Consider the following 23,283-nt stretch of genomic DNA (forward strand, 5'->3'; position numbering starts at 1 on the left):
ATATGAATAATTATTATTATTCCTGAAATGTTAGCCACTGATCAAGAGTAGGCAATCACTTTAAGTTCTAATAACTTCAAGATATCTGACTTACAACGATTAGAAATTGCGTGGTTGATTCTCAAGGGTAAAAATCAGCTTAACATTAACATGGTTTCATTTTTAATCAACCACCAAGGTGCCTCTCTTTATCAAAATGCGATTTTGAGCAAGAAAGACATGCTTGGCTTGCATGCATAATTGATCAAGTCGCTGGTAGATGAAAGATGAATACAGTACGCAGTTGTGCAGAACGAGAGACGGAAAAAACACTTCCCTCTGGCCAGGGTCTAATGTGAAAGGAAATGGGCTGCTGCTACTTATCGCAAATGCACCGTTATGGATGTCTTGTTTTGTCGGGCGAAGAGGCTCTCACACGTGATCAGATGTCAAAAGGATCACTAGGTCTTCAGACGTCAGAGGCCTTATTTATAAATAAAACAGCATGTGAAAACAGAAGGTTCAATACAGTTATGAGTATTGTCCATACATGTTCCTTATATGTAGATTTTCTTGAACTAAATCTGTTTATTGGCCTCCGTCACTTTGACTTCGTCTAATAACTGGAAAGCTCCACTGAAGGCAGCAAACAAGTTTGGGATACATGTGCACTTCATGCTTTCTAATGACCAAAGTTATTGAACAGAATAATGCCAATTTTGGGTAAGAGTCAGATCTTTTTTGTTTTTAGGGTTAGGTCTTCCAAAGATGAAACTTTTGAAGACCTTAGGGCATGGACTACATTCCCATTCAGTTGCTATGCTATAATGCATGAAAATACATGTTCACTCAACTAAAACTTTACAGCGTACCCACAGTATGTACATGGCAAAAAAAATAATAAAATCAGGATTCACAATTACTGATGGCCATTTCAACGGTTCTTTATTTGCTTGGCATGCCACAATGTTTCAGCCAGTCAGCTCTCTCTGGGCTTGTGTTTTCCCCAGCTGTTTTGCAGCACGTGGTTTGAGTTGTGATTGTTATTTTGAGTTCTTGATGGATCACAATGTGCATACTTTACCCATCTTAGTTTTGTTTTGTTAAAATATAATGAAGTCAAACAGAAACTTTTTGTTGCGCCTATACTGATGGTTGACTTTCTGCGTGAAGTACACCTGACAGCCTTGGCTTTCCCATTGCCTCTCGACCTCATCCTTTCGTTTACAAGTTCTAGAACTGTTCGAGTATCTGCCAATACTTTCATCCATCCGGGTTATTGCATTCTCAGTGAACTGGAACAATTGCAACTGTCAATGACAGTCGTTTGCATGGACCCATTCAGTTGTAAAAATGGTGGATGCAACTGAAAGCCAAGTGTCATTAATTTGAGACTAAATTATTGATCCTCTTCAGAGAGGTTGAAAATACACACTATGTGGGGGATATCTGCTGTTGCAACTCCCCCACACTTCCTTTTTACAGATGGCTTTGCAATCTTGAAGTTATCTTTTCAATTCATAATACATACGTTTTTGTCCTCAAAATAGTGTCGGTTCTCCCTGTGGTACACATAGATTTGAGTTTTTACTTCTCCATTGAGTATGTAACTTGGGAAAAAAAGCACCATCAAAATATTAGAAAAAGGTTCAAAATCAAGTGATTGAGACCTACCGATGTAGCCCACCCACAGTTCCTCTGTGCAAAATAGAAATATACTTTTACAATCAAAAATGTGTTTTTGAAGCTTAAAAATACGATTGCGCTAATAGTTGTTTTGCAAGAGTGGAATTCAAACGCTCTGTTTCTTCACCCGTTAATGCCCTTCCTCTCTTGCCTCTTTTAAGGCTCAAAAACTATTGATCACGATCCCGTCTGCAGGCAAGTAGTTGAGGTGAGAGAACGCCCAGCCTATTGTTTTGAGCTCTTATCCTCCCATGTTGTCTGTTGTCGACAAACACCTCCAGCAGCAACAACATAAATGTGATGGACTGTTATCAGCCGTGTGGTCTCCATCCCCCCAGTGAACGGTTTACATGTCTCTCGAGTGTGTGTGAGGCAAACACCAGTAGTGCTATGGCCCCGCAAGTGCAGCTAAAGGAAAAATGAGGGATGGAATTAAGGTGTAAATGGAATTATTATTTCTTTTAACTATATCTATAATTTACCAATAAAGCTGTGGGAAAAAGCAGGGGTGATCGGTCCAACAACAGATATGACAGCAAAAGGATTTGCTCTCGGTGATTCCTTTCAATCTGTGCTTTTTTCAAATAAAAGCTCATTGACGAAAGTGTTTCCAAAAGAGTTAACGATAGCATCATAATGTCTTAGGGCTGATTGTTCAGGAAGCCTTGGATGCTTGCTAGATTAGTGAATTGAGGTTGAAGATGGTGTTTGGAGCATTGGCGGGCAGAAAAAGAGCTGAAGAGCCAGCTAGATTGCACATCGATCAATCTATTAGTTTAAAGTGATTTTCTTCTATGCCGTGATAAATCCCCAGCAATGCTCTGATGATTACTTTGCCTTGTGCGCTTACCCTTTCACCTCTTACTCTAGTTGTGTTTAAAGAGATAAGAGATAAAGAGGTGATGGCACAGTATTCTGTAGTTCAACCTCACTTAAAGTTGGACACATTTATCACACTATTGATACCTGATGGAGTTCATAGTTCATAAAAGATTCAATACTAAACCGCCATGAACCAACTTTCTCACTGTAGCAAAAAAGCGTACCGTTTAATGACTGAATTGGTTGAGGTTAAAGTGTATCCTTATACACTCACACTTATTCTTCAAACAGTTGTGACTGTTCAGAGGGCATCTGGTCCGTTGACAGAAGCATATGCCTCACAGCTGTCGTTGGTGCTGCGAGGTCTTGTACTCACTCCTATATGCTGGAAATATGTAAACATGAGACATGAGCGATACAACTCAAACATTAAAAGACACAAGTGATGATATCATGTATTCCAACTGTGCTAGACATTTTTTTTGTGCAAGAAATGTCCATGTGTATAATATACAGTATATTTATACATGGATGAAATCCAATGAGATTTACAAATAACTACAAAAACATAGTTGGAGAAGTCGACATTATACCGGATGTGCAGGTTGATTAAAGAGACTAAGAGTTGATAAATTCATATTTCATCAACTTGGTATTTTTTTTTTTTTTTTAAATGAATTAGTTGTGGGCACACTAATTGGACAATCTAAATTGCCCCTCGGTGTGATTGTGAGTGTGGATGTTTGTTTCTATGTGCCCTGCGATTGGCTTGCAACCAGTTCAGGGTGTACTCTGCTTCCTTCCCATTCACAGCTGGGATAGGCTCCAGCAGTTCCATGACCCTTGTGAGGATAAGCGGCTCAATGGATGGATGGATGGATAGTTGTGGGGAAAGAAGATGTACAGCGAGTAGATTGCTGATGATGAGTTATTTAATTGAAGCCTCAAGTTAGATATATTTTAAGAGTCCTAAAGTGAAAAACATCTAAACTTAAGACAGTGTAGTTGAGCAGTGTTTGCAAAAGCATTTTTTTCTCCAAATACAATGATGGTATTTTCATGATTGATTGGATGTGCAGGTCAAGGAGTGCAGTGTGTAATTCCAACATTTTGTGTGGATGAATGGGTTAGTCAGCAAGACGATTAGTAAATACTGTATTAACAAACCCATTACATGACGTGTACATAAGGACTGGTTTGGAATACCTCTATAGCATGTAAGGAAGTAATCAGCATTTTCTGAGCTGCCTTTTCCTCGATGAGGAGGCATCTGGAGTGTGCATGTGTGAAGTGTACTCCTTGGAATTATGGGAGATGCCAAGCAGAAAAGTGTTCCCAGAGAGAAGCTGAAGGAACAGCTGGGGCTCATTCAAAGGATTACTCGCCAAATAAGCCTAAAGCTTTTGGATTTCGACTTTCACTTTTGAAATATGAGTGGATCATTTTTTTAAAAAGTACTGCATACCTATATAGAATACTCAACATAGATTATCTTTCACACATTTACCACTTTAAAGGTGGACTATTTTGAGGTCTTTCATTCATGTAACATTATACTGTTAACCTCGCTATATCAAACCATTAAACACCAGTTATTGGTGATGGCCCAGAAAATGTCTCCATCATGAGGGAATTATTTATGTTTTCAAGCTGTTCTTTGAATATATAATGCAAAATGTCATTAAATCTTACGCATTTGATATTTTCATCTTGGGGTGGGAGAAGGATGATTTTGGAGAGATCGAGGCGGTGACCATATTTTTACCTGATTCATTCGGAGATTTTTCAATTTATTTATTTTTTTCTATCTATCTTCCAATTCTATCTATTTTTTTATCTGAGCCTAAATCTGAAAAATAATGTATTTTTTTATGGGCTTGCCAGTAGAAAATGGAAAGAACACATGACCCACACATTGATTTGAGTGGGATTAAAACAAAAATTTAATGGTACATGAAAAATTATTGAAAAACTAACCTCAACGATTACATTTCAAGGAAATATATTACACCTTTGGCTAAATTGATGTCCATGAAATAAAGATACATAATTTTTCATCCAGATTTTATTTTCTGAAAGCAATCCCAGTATTTCACATTCTAAATTATGAATTAAATTCAAAGGAACATAATTTCTGATGGAACTTGTACTCCACTAATGTGGAAATAGGAGACGTTACAGGAATTAAAAATGTAGAAGTCCCCTGTGAAAAATGAACAAAGCAGATTGATTGATGTGTAGTATAACCTTTCATCTCCTCTGATCAATACACATTCTTTTTAAAGCACCTTTCAAATAGTTATCAATATATCCAAGCACAATTTTGAAATTGAGGTAATTGAAAGTATTTGCAATATTTATCGTAGGATCAAAATTATTTGCATGACCAAGACATGAAAGTTTTATTTTTTTCAGGTCAATCATTTTAGTTCTTCAGATATTATGCACTTTATCCATAACATAAACAAATAAGCCAACAATTGAAATGATTAAAATCATTTGGGCTGACAAATGAATTCTGTTCCAAAGAACAGAACATTCACATATACAGCAGCTTGTGGAATGCAGTTTTGTTTAAACCTGAGCTCAACATGCCTTCAATATTGTGCATTAGCGCCACATCAAACATGGTACGCTGGCTGACTCACACATCCTTTAGAAAATAAAGGTCGTGGATTCAAAGATACTTAATGACTTTAGAAAATCAAGGGCATTCAATGAAGTCATCATCAAAATATATTTAATTTGAAATTTGTACATTATAAGTTATGATTAGTAAAAATATTACGTGATAAATAGAAGTGAAAAAAATCAACATTAAATATGGCACATTCATTAGCCGAAACACACACAAATACCTCCTAAGACAGTAAGCATACTTCCTCCATAAGACTTTAAGATTTTTTTCTTAAGATCTTTAATCGTTTCCCATGTCCTCTCGAAATCATTAAAAATGAGGGCTTGCCATCAATGACCTCATGAGATTCAAATAAAGGTTTAAAAAGGCAGTGAACAGACACTTCTGTGTTATCTTAAATGCACACACACACACACACACACACACACACACACACACACACACACACACACAAAAGAGAGCTCTTTCCGATGACCACAAAAAGAGACTCCCCGAGACACACTTATGGCTCAAGTGACACATTCTATGGCCACAGTAATAGGTGACTAACTTTAAATGACCAAAAGGGGGGGGGTCTATGTCATATACCAAGTACATTTATCAGAAAATGTAACTTCAAGTCGGACACTCTGTTAGATACAGTGGATACAGAAAGTATTCACACACCTTTGAACTTTTTACTTATAGTGCAGCCATTTGCTATTTTTCCCCTGAATGTAAACACATCACACCATATTGACTTTAAAAACAAAACAAAACAAAAAAAAACAAGTTGACATATTTGACCAGGTATTAAAAAGAAAAAACTGAAGTTTCATACAGCCACAAGCACTGAGACGCTTTGCTGTTATATGCATCATTCATATATTTAACTTGGGTGATGCCCATTTCTTCTGATCATCCTTGCGATGGTTCGACGCCTTCATTTGACTCCAGCTATTTGTGTTTACTGATTGGACTTGATTATGAGAACAACACCCCTGTCTATATAAAATCTTACAGTTCACAGTGCATGTCAGAGCCAATGAGAATAATCAGGTCAGAGGAATTGCCTGAAGATCTCAGAAACAGAATTGTGGCAAGCTACATATCTGACCGACATTACAAAAAATATCTATATTATAACCTGCTGCATATAAGGCTCCTACGACCACAGTGGTCTGCACAATCTATAAATGGAAGACATTTGGGATGACCAGCACACTTCCTAGTGCTGGCCATCTCGTCAAACTGAGCAATCGGGGAAGAAGACCTTGGTAAGAGGTAAATAAGAACTTAAAGATGACTAGGGGTGAGCTCCAGAGATGCAGTCCGGAAATGAGAGAAAATTCTAGAAAGTCAACCATCATTGTAGCCCTCCACCAGTTGGCTTTATGGCAGAGTGGCGCGATCGAAGCCTCTCCGCAGTGCAAGACATATGAGCTTGCTTGAAAACACATGAAGTACTCTAAGGTGGTGAGAAATGCGATTCTCTGGTGTGATGAGACCAAGTTATAAATTCTTGACCTTTATTCTAAGTAATATGGAGTGGGGAAAAAAACAGGCACTGCTCATCACAACTTTTATACAGTTAGTCTGTGAGCAGCTACTTGAAAAAGACACCAAAGTGGTCAGGACACCGAGGAAGAACAAAGGTGAACCTCGGGGAATTAAAAAGGCAACAAAACGTGCTTTGGGGGCTGAAGGATAGGTTGTCTATAATTATGGCAGTGTAATGGTTATTGCATGGAAGGACAAACACATTGTAAAACTCAAAACACAAAGAGAATGCAAAAAGTGGACATATGGGGTGGGGGGTGGGGGCTGTTTCCAAGCCACAGTGCGTTGTGGAATACAACATGCACATTAATGGAGTTTATGGACTTCACGTGAAGATTGCCTATTACCTGTTTACGAGAAGATCACAAAACTAGATGAAAAGGTTTGTTCCCAATTTTTTTTCAAATCTGTATGTTCAATGCCTATGTTCTTTACAAACTGAAAATCCCATGTAAAAGTCTACCCCTCTCAAAGTTTGTAATAGGGGTAGAAGAAAAACTGGACTACAGCACATAAGGGTGTGGCTGATCTACAGCACCAAACTCAGTCAGTGTACAGTGAAGACCCTGCAAGTAGGTTGGACAGACAGCTGAGCAAGCACAAGACTGAATATGTCAAGCCTATGGGGGGGCTACAGAGAAAATGCAGAGCCGTTCTGTATCAGGGAAAGCACAGTGAGACAACGATGTGGTGTGTCTACTGTTGAGTGCTCTTGCAAAGGAGACTGCTTTCACATTTACCACATAAAAAAAGGACTTTTAGAAGGGTCAATGTGAACATGCAAACAGAGTTCCTGAAATGTTCATGTAACAGTGCAATTTTTCTTGCAATAAACTTATTTTGGAATGAAAGTACCCTTTTTGTGTTCTCTTGTATATTAGGAAAGTATTGTTTCGATATTTGAGTATCTTATTTTTTTTGCTCAGTTTTTCTTGGAAATTTGTATTTTCAAGACACTAATGTTTAATTGATGTTCACTAAAGAATGGTAAAAGGAAAAAATATATTTTTCCTGATGAAAGAAGTGGGTAAAATCTTTCTTTTGGTAGGTTCCATGTTTATATAGCTCCAGAACAAAATTTTCTTGAGGCCTTCAAAAATCAGTCAAAATGGTAAACATTTCAACAATTCAGAGTTTTTCAGTCTATATGGGGTGCCGCATGTACATTGATGAGGGAGAAAAAAATTATTTCAGGAAATGGCTGCAATATCACAGTTATAAAATTTAACGCCATTTGAGTACTTTATGTACCCACTGTATTAGTGTAAATCAGCCAATTATGAAGTGTTAATATATTCAATCGCTGAGGCATTTGTGAGAGGCTTAGATTAGTGTGATTGTTGTTATTTATCCAATTATTGCACAATTAGGCACAATATTGCTTGGAGGAGGGGGGATATATATATATATATATATATATATATATATATATATATATATGAAGGAAACAAACATTTGGAAAGTTCTGACATTATTACCTTATTAAATGTGGAGGTGTTCTATACATGTAAAAAAAATGTCCCAGATGTGACATGCACATTTAAAAAAAAAAAAGGCTGACTTATTGTCTGCTATTGAGGCTTTTGAACAGTCTTGAGGTTGAGTCATCACTCTGGATATGAAGTGTCATCAGAACTTAACCACCTTCTCGATTATTTTAATGGCACAGTGTGCTCTAGTGGGCTGCACTGGTAAAGCAGCAGTGTGACCGTTGCTACCTGGATGAATCAGGGATGAGTCTCTTGAAAAAATGTCCAACAGCCACGTCGACTCTAAGCACTAATGAGACACTGAGCAGCAAACACATACTGCTCATCAGGAACCCTGAGGCCTCAAACATCAACCTGAAAGGAGAAAGACAGCATGAAACTACATTGGAAATTTCGCAGAGGGGAAAAAGCACTTAGAAATATCTGTAACTACTAACATATCTATTACACTGGTCCATTACAGCTAGGTGAATCTACATGCTCTAATGTGTATACAGTGGAAATCTGTGTAAGTGCTAGACATTTCCTCTCTCTCCATATCCCGAAAACCTTTAAAACCAGTGAGTCTGCGTAAGCGGGAAATTGTCCTCGGGCACTTACTTGGGTGCGAAAACCCACCACACCATTAGGTGTCTCCTGAGGATAGCAGCTGCACACACGGAAGCGAAGACCTATGAAGCAAGGAAACAGCGACACTTCAAAACTAACTTGAATTGCACAACAGAGTGAAAACATCTACCAAGGGTGAACAATTTGAATTTGGATAAGCAATGAAATGGTATAACCATCAGATAATGATGATTGTGGAAAAAAAAAAAAATCTCAGTTATTGGTGTTACCCTATTGTGATAAGAAAAGTCAATCATTAATTTTTCATATCACTTATCCCTACTAGCGTTGGGTACCATAAAGTAATCGAATAGGATTAAATTAGATAAATGCAAAATTGAAACATTAGGAATACAAAAAAAAACCCACCAACTCTCTGTATAAAACTGGCTTTGGAGATATTGTCATGCAATAATTTCAATGAAATATTTGACATCATAAACTGTTTTTCAATTCAAATTCATTTTACTCAATGAATAGTTTACAAATTATAAATATCATTATTATTACTAGTTACTTTTTCTATGAGGCTATGACATGAATGATTTCATTATTTTTTTTAAAACAGTGACATTTCAAGCTTTTAGGACTTTGTGTCAACTGGTTATTTTTTCTTAAAGGCTTTTGTGTCAACTTTTTAATTTTTCTTAATTTCTCTACCTTGCTCAAACGACACACAGTACAACAGGTTATGTTAAAAATGCAAATGTTGATGTTTGATCTCAGTTTATCATTACGCTGTAAAAGCCTTTCATCCCAAATAATAATCTCAATACCCCAAATATACATATGCCTGAATTTTGTAAATGAGTACTCATCATTTAATGAAAACTATGAGCATTTGGCATTTTGTGCCATTTTCCTCATCTTGGAGTTATAAAAAAAACTGATAAACTATTTAATCAGTTAACTTTAATGGATTCATGTCAAAATGTAATGTATCCCTTCCTACAACAATGCCTGTCCCGTTTTGTGGAAATCAGTTATAAACTTTTTGGTTAGTTATGATGATAAAAAAACAAACTTACAGACCTCAACCAAAGGCAAACAATACCAATGTATCACAAAATTTCTATACCTCCTCAATTATACTCAAATTTAGTAATTAACGAACTCATTATTTTGCAACCACATATATGTGAATATGTAGGAAGTTTATAGTGGTACCTGCACTCCTTGAATAAAGAGGTACCGTGTTGAGAGTTGAAGGAGAGCCACACTGAAGCATTGAGGCTTTTCCCTCAGTCTCATTTCCATCACACCATCCTCTCCTCCCTCCCCAACAGCTTTCTCCCCCTTGTTTCCACGGACCTCACACACCAGGGGCCAAAACAGCAGCAACGGACATCCCACTGGGTACAACAAGAAGCCAATAGGCGGGACAACAATATTATTCTGTTCAAAGTCTGAATTTGCAGCCATTGATAAACTGATAAAGATTGTTGTCCTACACACGAACTTAAATTGACTGCATCCCCCCAGACAGCAATCTCTAATGCTAAAATGACAGTATTGTCGTATTAATGGTAAATAAATGATCACAAACCAAAGATAAAAGAAGAGCATCAACAATCCAGCATTTTACCCATTAAACCATCTAACAAGAGCTGAAGTAACAAACCTAACGGTGAACACCTCTGTGACAGGATCAATGAAAACATTATCATCATAGTCAGGGTTCTATGTCATACTAGTCACGCACATATAGTTTCAGGAGCTTGTGCAAATGAGACGCATGAGAAAGGTCAATGCAACTCATATTTTTGCCATTTGTTCATTGAATACACAATGTTCAGCAAAATCAATTTCATCATTTTTTGGATGTACCTGCAAAAAGGATGTGTGACGCAAAGGTGTTGAGGATAACCAACGATGCTGGCAGTAGGGTGCCTGTGTGCCCGTCGGGGAATCCCACAAAGGCTGCTCCCCAATGAATGGAAGTGAAGGTGGGCAGATGACCTGTTGCATGGAAGAACTGGGTGGCTGCCAGGGACCACAGGACAACAGGAGTCCAGGGCACATTGAAGCCACCTGTGGGAAACAGTGATAGATGGTTTCATATTTTATGAAATGATATACCAAGTGAAGGCACACAGACAAGAAAATTAAAACACTCACCTGAATGTACTTTGTGCAGGTCACAAAGGATTGTGGAGGATGCGTGAATGTACAGCAGAGCCCCCATTTCAAACAGGAGCAGGAGGAAAGACAGAGCCATCCCCTCTGGATGCAGTTGCAGGAGGCCTAATCCCAGCAGCCCACAGAACATAAGGAGTGGGGCAGAGTAGACTGTTCCTAGCCCGTAGGCTTCCACAGCAGGTCTGTTGTCCACTTCAGCGCCCCCGCTCGTGTCATCATCGAGTGAGCGGCGCATGCGCTGGTAGATTTGGGGGATGAGGTGGTGAAGCTCAGCTTGGGGGCTGATACTGGTGCTTGCTCGGTAGCGTGGTGGTGCCATAGACAAAGTCTTGGTCATACTTGCAGGCCTGATTTTCACAAACACAGTGAGTGGATCCAGCCAGATCAAGCCCAGTCCCAGTCCCAGGAGACAATAGGCAGCCCTGGGGAAGGCCAGCTGGGCTAATTTGATCAGTTCAGCCAGATTCCTGAAGCTGTCCTGTGGAGAGGCACTAACAGCCCAGTGGAGCCCCACACACACGGAAAGCAGGGGTAGGATCCAGCGCGCTGTGAATACTGTAGCACCTGATGAGTTTAGATTCCCATAGTAGCGGAGACATCTTCTCAACAAATATGTCCACACGGCAAGGGATAAAATTGAAAGTATGTAGTAAATGTTCTTCAGCTGATTGTCCTTCACCCGAGCGAGGGACGTAAGGAAGGGGGATGGCTGACAGTTATGCTGCCCCTCTCGACAGCTATGGAAGAATAGGGACAAGTAGAGACTTCCAACCAGAAGAGCGAAGAAGGCGATGAGAGTGGTGCTTTCTTTCTTCGCTGTGGATGGGGGCAATGCAGGTGAAGGCAGCAGCAATGCAGGCTTCAAAATGTCTTGGCTGGCAGGCAGGAGGAGGCCATCCCAATTGAGACGGAGGGGAATGCAGAGAGCCAGGGAGAACAACAGAAAGGTGACTACCCGACCCTCAGCCATCACATAACTATCAGAGAGCAAAGAAGCACATCGTAAAAATGTCACCAAAAGTGGAGGAGAGAGAAGATAATGTGGGGTGCTCCAACTTGCACTCTTTGGGACTTTAGCTCCATTTTTAACCACACTGGATGTCTTGGAATGATACAACTGGCACAGGAAGAAGAGCTCAGAAGTGAAAGTGGTAGCAGCCATGCACCATGCTAACTCAATGTAGCCCCATGAGAGTAGTTGACCAGCAGCCACAGAAACCCCAACAATCAACGCTGCTAAAGCACCTGCCTTCAGTCGGAAATTATGCTCTCTGACAAGCGCAAATGACATTTCGGACACGGTGAAACACATCAGGCAGGCAAGTGCCAAGATGATTAAACCAGCTGTCATTTTAAGCGGGTTGAAGCGCGCCCAGGTGGCTTGGCATGTGTCTCGGACAGAGGTGAGGTAGGCCTGTAGTGCGACCGACAGCTCAGGAGAGGATGAGTGTCCATCTTTGATGAATGTGAGATATTGAGAAGAGAGGTTCACAAACTGATCTTTGAGCAGAGCCACAGTCTCAGGTGGTATATCTTTGGCCATAAAAGAGTATGTCTCCAGGAAACGGTTTACCTTCAGAAAGAGAACAGTCGCATCACTACAAAGGCAATGAGGTATACAGAAAGATGAGAAAAAAAGCAATTTATTTTTTCAACATTCTTCTCTCTGTTCACCGAACCTGTTTTGCATTGATCCACAGCGCTTCTAGCTGGCTGGGACCCGCAACTGCATCTTGAGCAGGGCCATGTGGAGGGAACAAAGACAAGAGAACTTGGCCCACATTGCTGTATGGAATAGGCACTCCAAGCAGGAGGGCCAGGGTGGGAACCAAGTCTGTCTGGGGAACCACATTTGGCTCAGTCTACAGATAGGGATATAATACAGTTGCAATGTTATGAGCAAATAATTTTTCTCACTCCAATTATTTTCCTAAATACTGTAGTGCTAAAACAATGGATGATGTCCTGAAAGGCTCCTGATCAACGAAAATGTATTTCTCTTGGTGTCCTGGACAGCAGATGTCTGCTTATCTCCCCACTGATTGTCTCGAGGACATAATCCGTTTACTAATGAAATTAGGAACATTGCACGGTGTATATCACAATACGTGATGCCTCATTTAAAAAGCAATTATGCAAATTAGTGCTGCATTTTAAGACTTTAGTGGGAGGTGCACTTTATTAATTGTTGACAGTGGAAAGACCACATAACTGGATCCATTCAGCGAACATAAACAGCAATGTGCTTTCTTCAACAGTTTCATCACCTCATAAAAGGTAAAACAACCACCCCCACTGCCCATTTATTGCTGAAGTTTGAAGCAGTGTAGTATTGCAGGTGTTTAATAGCTGGACTTTATACCGATCTAATTGTATTCTTGTATTCCGATTCCACTACATCCCGTCTTTTACGATCATTGGGCTTTATCTTGTCAACTCAAACCTGAGTCGATGCACTCGTTACCATGGGGACGACAACAACAATGGATCGAACTGAGTGTATTATCCAACATCTTGTTGCATTAGATCAAAAACCTTAATTGTCAATCTAATATAGCACACTTGAATGACAACTGATCATTTCTACAGACCTGCAACGGGGGTGTGGGAAAGAATGGGACAGAACTGTAAAGGAAAAGGGTTGCATCTGTCTCCTTCTGACTTTCTCCTCCATGATCGCCAGTGTCTGTCATCCCATGATCTCCCATCACCACCAAAAGCGTGTCATTCTGTACATGCTCAATCACAGATCTGGAAACAAAAGAACCGCACAGGAAATATGAGTTCCCCTAATATTTTAGAGGGAAATGACTTAAGGTTCTTATTGTTGGAGTGAGAAAATCTGTCCATCCATTTTTGTACCACTTATCCTCACTCAGGTCGCCAGAGTCCTTGAGCCGATTCCAGTTATCTTCAGACAAGAGGCGGAGTACACCCTGAACTGGTTGCCAGCCAATCACAGGACATGTTTAAATACCGAATCAAAAGGAGCCACTTTATTAGGATTTCATACTTCATATTACTTTGAGAAAAATGCAATGCTTTAAGATATGCAGACGTTATAAATAACGTCTGTTGCGTTTAAAGAGAAAAAGAATGCCAAAGAAAGTAGAGTAATTTTTATAACGGCTGCCTTTCACACATGTTCCAGAATACAAGTGTTGAATAAAAAGTAAATCCAAATAGTAGTAATATAATGCAGTGATTCCCGAACAGTGTGCCGGAGTACATTAGTGTGCCATGAGCGCTCTTCAGGTGTGCCGTGGTAAGTTATCCAATTTTATGTAATTGCTAAAAAAACCCATTTATTTCCGAGAAATAATGTATCTTTATTCATCTATTTATGCCAGTGAGGCACAATGACAGACAGAACAAAAAAAAAAAATCCTCTTCTATTAGATGGCAGGAAGTACATACAGTAATTAATCTATCCATTTTTGGTGACATTTACTTTTGTTGGTGTGCTGTGGGATTTTTTTGTAAAATATGTGCCTTGGGTCTTGAAAGGTCACTGATATAATGCATGTTGTTGTAACACAATTGTTGCATTGTTGTCTGACCTGACGACACCATCCATCTGGATGAGCTTGTCAGCCATCGCCGGGTGGTCAGGACCAAACGTGTGCCCACAGTGGTCTACCCCGAGAAAATGAGCAACCAGTACATCCCAATCGTCACCCACCACTGTCAAAGCCAACAAAGTGAAAAACGTAAAGATAAGCGTAGACACAACATAAACAGAGTACTACTTATTACTAGTTGTTCATTTCCATTAAACAGTCAAAAGAAAAAAATAAACATACTAGTTGTGTAGAGATTTTGGAGGATCCCGTTGTCCACAGTGTGTAGGTCTTTCAAATTGAAAGAAGGGAAGGGCAGAGAACGGTAAAATTTCTTTGGGAAAAGACTTTCCCAAGTGTCATCCCCCATGAATACCACTCGTTTTCCTGTAAAAAAGGATGTCCGGATTGAAAACTGTCGTATGCCAGAAGATATGCAGTAATCCCCCACCTATTCATCAGGAAAGAATCTATTTTTTGTCATAACTTCAGGCAGGAGACAGTGTATTTACTCTGTCTATACTCTATAGCCCAGCTTGAGTGAAGGCCTTACGCAGATTGCCAGAGAGAAGAACAGGGATCTCGTTTATGTACACCCTACATTTTAGACACACAAAAAATAGCCAGGATGCATATAGTATGAGCAGTCTGCATCTTCAGGCACATTTTAGTACTCTGGGATGGGGTTTATCGTGGGGAAGAGACAGGCCAAAGAGTGACTACTTTGGTCACCTTTGCGCCCTAATTTCTGAATGGTGCAGCTAGCTAGCCAGCTAAATAAATAAAACAGAAGTTCCGTACAGATGTCAGGTCATTTGAGGTAGGAAAAAAATAAATAAATAAAAATAAAAAGAAGCGACTTGAAAAGCAGATATGATTTCATTGTGGTCTCTTAACTAATCAGAGATGCTAAAGAGCAAGGACCCTCCGTCTGATTGGCCGTGTCTGTATACGTATTTGAAATGTGCGCCAGTGTACAAAAAGCAAAGTTTTCTGACGATGACTCGGCAGCTGCAGTTCCAGAAAATTTAGGGGCATAAATGGAATTACTTACAAAGTCTAATGCCACTGCAATGATGTGAGAACATTTTGAATTCACACCAGATGAACGTGGCCATCCCACTCGTATGTAAATTTTTTATGAAGTAGCAAAAGACACAACGCAACTTAAAACCTCTAAGTAACAAAATTCACATGAGATACAAGTACACTACTTACACATTAAGAGATGCAGCTATTGAACATGTTGACGAAGAAGTACAACTCGATTCAAAACAAGTTGCTTTGATGAACTTGTTGGGTTGTCATTAGTAACACCAGTAATATAAATATGCAATACAGTCAGGAAAGAATCGTGACGGTGTTATTGTATGTCTATTCTGTGATGATAAATTGTACGGGCTCCTTATAGCTGGATTGGGACTCATTGTTTCCATGACATGTGTATCATAGGTATCATATTTCCCCAAGTATAAAACTATATATGGAAAAACAGCCTTTATACACTTACATTATCACATTTATTAACCTCTTAAAGTCTGCCATTACACTACCATGAATGTTATTAAAAAGTGGGAGGAAGCTAGATTATTGCTAAAAACCGAGCACAGGAACAGGGACACATGTAAACTTCTCAATTTCAAACGCCACATCCATAGATTTGAGCTGTTGTCACTCAGAATCTTTTGCAATTGTAAATGCTGGCCCTTACTAACTACAACCACTGTATTGGATCTCATTTTGTGAAGGTTTAAGTTCAGGCCGGTTAACAGAGGTAGTGCAGAGTACTCACCCACTTGACCAAACTGGTGGATGAGATTATCCTCCGTGATGGCACTAGATGCAAAGTTATTACTGATATCCACAAAGGTTGGTAAAGATCCAGTAGTAAATCCCTTGATCCGCTGCATGGTGGTCGTTGGTGGGTCAGCACGAAATGGGTACAATCGACAATGGGCAGGCCTTGATGAGGCAGTCTCCTCAAACACACCCAGCTTGTTCTCAAAGGGCTTTGGAGAAGTGTTGTTAGCGTCAAAACGGGCGAAGTCAATCATCAAGGCGTCAATGATGACCAGGACAGCCCTGCGGAAACGTGGCTGTAGCCCACAAAAGTCTCTCGACTCTCCCCTGGGTTCCAGCACATCTCCGCAGGTACTGGTGCGGTTCACCTCCAGCCGAACCAGCAGAAATCCCCCCATAAACAGGTAAAGTCCCACAGAATACACTGCACACACCCAGAGTAGCAGGGATAGTACTGGGAGCCCTTTTAACCTAAATGACAATAGTTTAGCATGTTTTATCACTTAAACAATGAAAACAATATGAATAATTGGTCTTACGACATACTACAGATGTTGACTACACGTGTCAAATTGGATTAAAAAAATAAACAAATGAAAAACGATTGTCCATTCATGTTATTATAGCCTAGCTTATATATAGCTAGCTCGCCTGGCTCTTAACATACTGACCTCTTAGAAGTCATGCTGTCGTCCTCGCTCGACCAAGGGCGGACTTGACGGTGGTTGAGTTCCCACGGCAGTGTTCAGGTGACTCCAACTGTGCAGGCCGATGCAACTTTAGGCACAGTCTCATCCGGACACCAGTCCGGACCACCAAGACAATAAGTGGCCCATGGAAGCCGTGGCGGAAGTTCTCCACGAACATTTTCCCGTGTGCCACTAGGAAAGCATTTTCATTTCACCCTGGTCTTTGTCTTGCAGGGATACGTTTTGTGCGATAAAGAATAATTAAAACAAAAGATTAAAATTAAATACGTTTTTCAAACTACCGCAATACACTTGTCACCTGGTGTTAGCACCCATATTGTTTGTGCTATAAATTTACCATATGCACATTAACGAATTAAAATTTCTCCGGCGGAAAGATTAGACGGCGTACCGGATTCCGGTGCCCAATTGGCTCAAAGTTAGTGGGCGCTATCGGACAAGAAAATGACTAAAAATAATGTTTTTTTTTAAAAAAGGGTGTTTGTGTAAGAGCTATACCGTAATGAATTTGCCTTATGGTGCTTTTATAAGTGGAAACTTTATTAAAAAAAAAGGATCGATTCGCTGTGAATGTAGAGCAATCCAACTTTTATTATTATTATTATTTTGGGCAGGGACGTTTAACCGTGACCCTTTTCTCGTATGGCGATGGGAAATAAACATTCTCTGAGATAATTTCCTCAAGGTAACGGGAGTCCAGTTTTTATTAAAATTCCTTAATTTTTCATAAACCCAATTTAGTTGTGTCACACCATTCAGTAACAATAAATGCTTTATGTACAATATTCATCCAGTGCACATTGCTATTAAGTTATTGTTTTTCCATCCTGATTCATAAGAAAAATGGAGTGCCTCGAATCTGTGCAAGTGACTGTGCACACGCATGTACATACGTACGCTGCATTAACGTAATGTGATAAGGCAAATTGCTCATTAAATCAGATGAGAATGCATTGAATTATACATCTAATAATTCATTTTCTTTAACTACACAATTCCAGCAGACAAGTATACTTTGATGGTGTCATTATTATCCCTATGTATTTGCCTACCAACCAGAAGTTGGTACAAATAAATTTGCCTTGCCTGCTTGTGAAAATTGACACCAAAATATCTTTGAAACTTAAGTACTACTTCCATAAATAGGGCTGAATATAAAAATGAAGGTCAGGCACCAAATTTATTTACTGACTACACAACAGTGAAAGTACTACTGAATAAATTTTTTTTAACTGATTTGAATTTATTTATATTTATTTATATCCCACGGCCGTTGTGAGGATAAATGGGAAGAAAATGGATGGACATATGAATTTATTTCAATACTTACTTTAATGAGACAAACTGAATTTACTACACACATAGGGACATTCCAAGATGTCCAGACATGCTGCTAATCAATAAGGGAATTGAAAATTTACTTCTGTACTTATATTTCTATGAAGAAGAAAAGCAAAGGTTTACCAAATCACCCTTTTGACACCGAATAACCGAAATAGTTTTTAAAATATTACTAGCGAGAGCACAATTTGCTGAAAATGAAGATAGGATCCCAGTAAATCATATGCATGAGCAGCATCCAAAAGTCACTGTAATCAGAACAATTGTTTACGTGACAGTTTGCGGCTGCCAAACAAGAATCGGTTAACATTCCGCTCCTGAAACTCCATATAAGACATCCAAATAGTTTGTAATCTTACTTGCTAGTACAACACTTCAACGGCCATCTACTGTAGTCGTGCTTCCTCTGATGCAGCTTTGTGTTGTGTAATGAGTTTATTAGTTGTGTCCTGTGCTATTGGGATCTGGATGATTCAAAACATCTTCACTCTTGTCCACCTCTCCTTGTGGGATCTTTGGACTTGCCTTTGCTAATGTACCGTAAATGGTCATGGCCTGAGGATAGCGAAACACGATGATTAATGAACAGGTAACTGTTTCAGAAAACATTTTGTCTGTTTGCACGTGCATACCTGTGTAACCATGCTGCTAATGTCCCCGGTATTTGATGGGAGAAGAACAGTGTTGGACTCTTTGGCGAGGTTGGAAAACGCAGATACGTACTGCTCAGCCACGCTAAGCGAGGCTGCCGCATTTCCATTCTGCACAGTAAGACGTACAATGAAAAGTTTCAAATTGGGCTCATCCCGTTCAAAGATGACACAAAACTCTTGTTTACCTGTTCAGCTAAGGCATCGGATAGGACACGGATGGCTTTGGCTTTGGCTTCAGCTTTGGCTAAGATCGCTTGGGCTTCACCTGGAAGCAAATAGTTTTAGCGGCAGACTGTCATTAACAACATGACCCATGGGTTGATCGGTAGGAAAATAAGTTTAAAAAAAAAAAAAAAAAAAAACAAAAAAAAAACTTCCTTCTTCTAGCCATAATGGAAGTTAATTTATTTAATGCACCTACCGGCCGCTTGATTGATCTGCTGTGCCTTTTCACCCTCTGAGGCCAAAATTTGAGCTTGTTTATGTCCTTCTGCAACATTAATGGCTGACTCCCTTGTCCCTTCAGATTCCAGGACCGTGGCTCTCTTCTTACGTTCAGCCTCTACCTAGAGCATTGTATGATAAAATAGGTTACCTAGTCAACAGATCCAGCATCTCTGAGGTCAAACTGCCTTGGGAAGAAAAAAAAAACTCTTAATGTCTGATGCCAGGCATATTGCTAGATCAAAGTATTGAATGTTCTTCTCTTCCTTTGACCATTACTCCAAGTAAAGCTATCACCAAGGGGTGTTGAGAGAAGAAATATATAAGAACACATGTGACATTAGTTACATGAAATATGCACATTCAGTGCAAGAAGCGTGACTATATGCATTTTCACTCTCCTCTGGATGTGTACAAACTATTGAAGTCTGCTCTCTGTACCTTTAAGTCTCCAAAACCTTGGCCATCTCGCTGATCCTATCCAACCTCACCTCTCCTGGAAAGACCCTCAGAATCTTAATTTCCGCCACTCCAACTCCGCTTTCTGTTGTCTTTTCAGTGCCACTGGCTCTAAGCCATACATCCTCACTGGCCTCAACACTGTATGAGAAATTTTACCCTTCATCCTGGCAGGACGGTGGCTCAGCTGGTAAAGCGTTGGCCTCACAGTTCTGAGGTACCGGGTTCAATCGGAGACCCACCTTTGTGGCGTTTGCATGTTCTCCCCGTGCCTGCGTTGGTTTCCTCCGGGCACTCCAATTTCCTCCCACATTACAAAAACATGCAACATTAATTGGACACTCTAAATTGCCCCTAGGTGTGATTGTGAGGGTGGCTGTTTGTCTCTATGTGCCCTGCAACCAGTTCAGGGTGTACCCCGCCTCCTGCCTGTTGACAGTTGGGATAGGCTCCAGCACTTTACGCGACCCTCGTGAGGATAAGCGGTGAAGAAAATGGATGGATAGCCTTCATCCTGGTACAGACCTCGCTCTCCCATCACACACCTGACACTTTTCTCAACCCATTTTAACCTGTTTGGACCAGTTTCCTCACTACTTTACCACACTCACAAATAATTAACAGTACCTGCTGAATATTTTTCCGTATTTTCTTGTTTCTATGAACACGTGGTATCGCCTCTTTTTTTCAAAGTGATAAAACTTATGAACATAAAAACTTGCATTATTTGTGCAAAAGGAATATAAAAGTAAAAAAAAAAAAAAAAACACGACGGTGTGTACACTGAAAAAGTGAATGGAAAATTTGCATAAAACTTGGAAATTGTGGTAAACCTCCAAAAACTTTATTTTAATCATTTTCTCCTCCTTCTTTCCTGCTATGGATGGGTTTCCAATTACGCCATCTTGTGTGTCATAGAGGTCAGAGAACACGGGTGATGGGTGAAGCGTGAAGTTTTTTTTCCATCGTTAATTTATCCGATTGGTCTAAGGACTGTGGTGACGTCATTGGAAACCTATCAATTGCAAAGCGGGCACGTGCAGATTTTTTTGCATCCTCCAGTGGCCAGGACTTCCTGAATTGGCATTTGCAATGCATCCACTAATTGGTATTTTCACTCACCCCGAATTAAGAATGTTGTAAAGGAAATGTGTGAAACAGATCTGCTAAAGATACTACCAAACACTTTGGGCAACTTTAAAATCTCCTTGAAACCTCACCTGCATTTGCATGGATTCCTTCACACGAGGTGGAACGTGTATGTCTTTAATTTCGTAACGCAGGCAACGGATTCCCCACTCGTCGGAAGCTTGGTTGATGGAGTGTACAATGTTTGCGTTTAGGGACTCTCTTTCCTTAAGAGAAAACAAAACAATCATATTTTTTATGTTGTTGCTTACAGTTAGGATACAAAGTGACCTATAACTGCATGTCATTACCCTGAACACTTTGTCCAGTGTGAGTTTGCCCAGTTCTGAACGCATGGTGGTCTGTGCTAGCTGTGTGACAGCATATTCAGGATCCTCAACACCATAACTAGCCTGTGGTGAACAATGTACATTAAAAACTAATAAGAGCAAGAAAACTGAAAATTATTACTTGCATTTTAATATCTTACTTTGAAAGGGTCCAGGATCCTTAAATATAGTACTCCATCAATCTGTAGCGTTACATTATCTTAAAAAAAAAACAAAAGTACCTTTACAAAGGATATCCAAACATCTTTAATTAAAAATTTTGTTAGAAGGCTCAAGGTGTGATGATTTTCACACCATGAAATACATGAGAAAGTGGCTTACCTAAAGATACTGCAGACTGCTCAGGGACATCGATGACAATTTCTTTGAGGCTTTGCACATAGCGTATTCGGTCAAGTACTGGTATGAGGAAATTTAACCCCTAAAAGAGATAAATAGGAAAGGTATAAGTCAGTTCAGTGCAAAGAATCACTTAAACATTTCCTCGTAGTAGGTGCTGCTACTCCCTAAAAATTATTTTCTTAGCAGTTTCAGTAGTCTAAAACTGATACACACTCACTGCTTACACTGAAAATATGCCTGCGAACAGACAGGAGCGAGCTTACAAAAGCAGTGTTGCCAACTCCTTCGTTGTATCAAAATATTTTAATTCCATGAAGTGAGGTATGTGCTTCCAAGCCATTAAAAATTTGCAGAGGTTCCGTTGCCTTGCCTCCTGAGCAAAGGAAGCAAGAGGAATTTATGTATGCAAAGACTTGCATCTTTAAGTTAGCAACACTTTCATTTCCCTTTCATTAGATTTTTTTCCCACTATAAATTATGTGCCTCGGCTAAGCAAAGGTTAGGAAATAGCGGGGTAAAAACATCACACACAAAATGTGGGTTCTGCTTAACGGCTGTTTTGCAGTCTGTAGCCAAAATGCTTGGTCATATGGGAATCTGCATGGTCTCAATCATAAAACGTCGCTGTATTAAGACAATTCTCCTCTTCTTTGGTGGAACTGAGGTTAAAAAAATAAATGAAATAAAACATACCGGCTCAAGGATGCGATGGAAGCGACCCATTCTCTCCACCACCCACGCTTCCTGCTGGGGTACAAACAGGACTACCGTGTTCATAGGCAGACTTGACGCCCATCGCTGCTGAACTGGTGGCACGCATAACTTCGGCGCTGTTCGTCTGCTTTGCTAGAAACCACAAAAACTCACATTCAAGTTCAATTTTTTTGACAGGTTGATTACTGCAAACTGAGCGGTTAATGTCACGTTATATATAAAGAAACCATCTATTATAGTCTTCAAATAGCCCAGTTCGGTCGAGAGCATGGTCACATATAATTGAGTAACTTTAGTCATGGATAAGTAAGTAGCGTTTCTCTTGCTTCCCAATGTCCACACTTGCGCCAGGTAAAGACCAGTGAATGCACGACGATTTGATTTTACCTGGAGAAGAGCCCTGCCGCTGCTACACAGTGTTCGTATCATCACGTAAACTAGAAAGGAATGACTGTAATGTGAAACTGTAACTTAAATAAAGGTATAAAACTATACTCCATTCAAAAGTCCCCACTCATCTGTGAGTGACCTAAAAGGAAGTTATATCATTGGTGCAACACTAAAACGTCCGCCGTTGTAGAGAACAAGAAGGTGGCGTCTATAGTTCCGCTGCGTTACAGTAAACTCCAACTTTGGGTGTACTCGTAACGCAAAAAAAAAAAAATCCATAAAAATACTCAACCATGAACCACAAAATCAAAATATGTAATCACAGTAAAACATTGCAATTTTACGGTTTGTAGACGTAAGTGCCTATCACCAACTCTTTCGGTTTGTGTTTGATTCATGTAGTACACGACCAGATGCATATAGTGGCGCCATTGAGTTTATTTTGACGCGGCTGAATTTTCAGACTCTTCTCTAAAGTTCATATTTTCAT

General features: G+C 39.7%; 4 protein-coding genes across 6 annotated transcripts in view; 1 reads left to right on the forward strand and 3 right to left on the reverse strand.

The window, feature by feature from the left end:
* The window catches only part of phf24 (PHD finger protein 24), a 39,932-nt gene extending 37,055 nt beyond the window's left edge, over window positions 1-2,877 (reverse strand). Inside the window, exon 1 of the mRNA XM_061802151.1 lies at window positions 2,762-2,877. The gene's annotated coding sequence lies outside the window, so the exon portion shown is untranslated. The remainder of the gene's footprint in view (window positions 1-2,761) is intronic.
* pigo (phosphatidylinositol glycan anchor biosynthesis, class O) lies at window positions 890-17,148 on the reverse strand. Of its 3 annotated transcripts, none has more exons than XM_061802150.1 (12): window positions 16,934-17,148; window positions 16,255-16,686; window positions 14,706-14,849; window positions 14,463-14,586; window positions 13,494-13,653; window positions 12,582-12,764; window positions 10,882-12,475; window positions 10,591-10,794; window positions 9,931-10,115; window positions 8,755-8,825; window positions 8,383-8,508; window positions 890-2,872 (listed from the first exon to the last, which is right to left on the reverse strand). In XM_061802150.1, the coding sequence occupies exons 2-12, from the start codon at window positions 16,658-16,660 to the stop codon at window positions 2,866-2,868; spliced, it is 3,204 nt and encodes a 1,067-aa protein (XP_061658134.1). In that variant the 5' UTR covers window positions 16,661-16,686; window positions 16,934-17,148; the 3' UTR covers window positions 890-2,865. The 3 variants fall into 3 exon arrangements, with proteins under 3 accessions (XP_061658134.1, XP_061658132.1, XP_061658133.1); XM_061802148.1 differs by having other exon boundaries at window positions 2,731-2,872; window positions 16,255-16,733; XM_061802149.1 differs by lacking the exon at window positions 890-2,872 and having other exon boundaries at window positions 5,206-8,508; window positions 16,255-16,733.
* The window catches only part of LOC133491207 (protein unc-13 homolog B-like), a 66,548-nt gene continuing 59,817 nt past the window's right edge, over window positions 16,553-23,283 (forward strand). Inside the window, exon 1 of the mRNA XM_061802146.1 lies at window positions 16,553-16,666. The gene's annotated coding sequence lies outside the window, so the exon portion shown is untranslated. The remainder of the gene's footprint in view (window positions 16,667-23,283) is intronic.
* Window positions 18,296-22,996, reverse strand: stoml2 (stomatin (EPB72)-like 2). Its single transcript, XM_061801232.1, has 10 exons — window positions 22,791-22,996; window positions 22,383-22,535; window positions 21,669-21,768; window positions 21,488-21,546; window positions 21,309-21,410; window positions 21,090-21,224; window positions 19,388-19,532; window positions 19,152-19,231; window positions 18,946-19,074; window positions 18,296-18,868 (listed from the first exon to the last, which is right to left on the reverse strand). The coding sequence occupies exons 1-10, from the start codon at window positions 22,830-22,832 to the stop codon at window positions 18,752-18,754; spliced, it is 1,062 nt and encodes a 353-aa protein (XP_061657216.1). The 5' UTR covers window positions 22,833-22,996; the 3' UTR covers window positions 18,296-18,751.

Source organism: Syngnathoides biaculeatus, chromosome 17 (genome assembly GCF_019802595.1).
Source record: "Syngnathoides biaculeatus isolate LvHL_M chromosome 17, ASM1980259v1, whole genome shotgun sequence".
Taxonomy (NCBI): domain Eukaryota; kingdom Metazoa; phylum Chordata; class Actinopteri; order Syngnathiformes; family Syngnathidae; genus Syngnathoides; species Syngnathoides biaculeatus.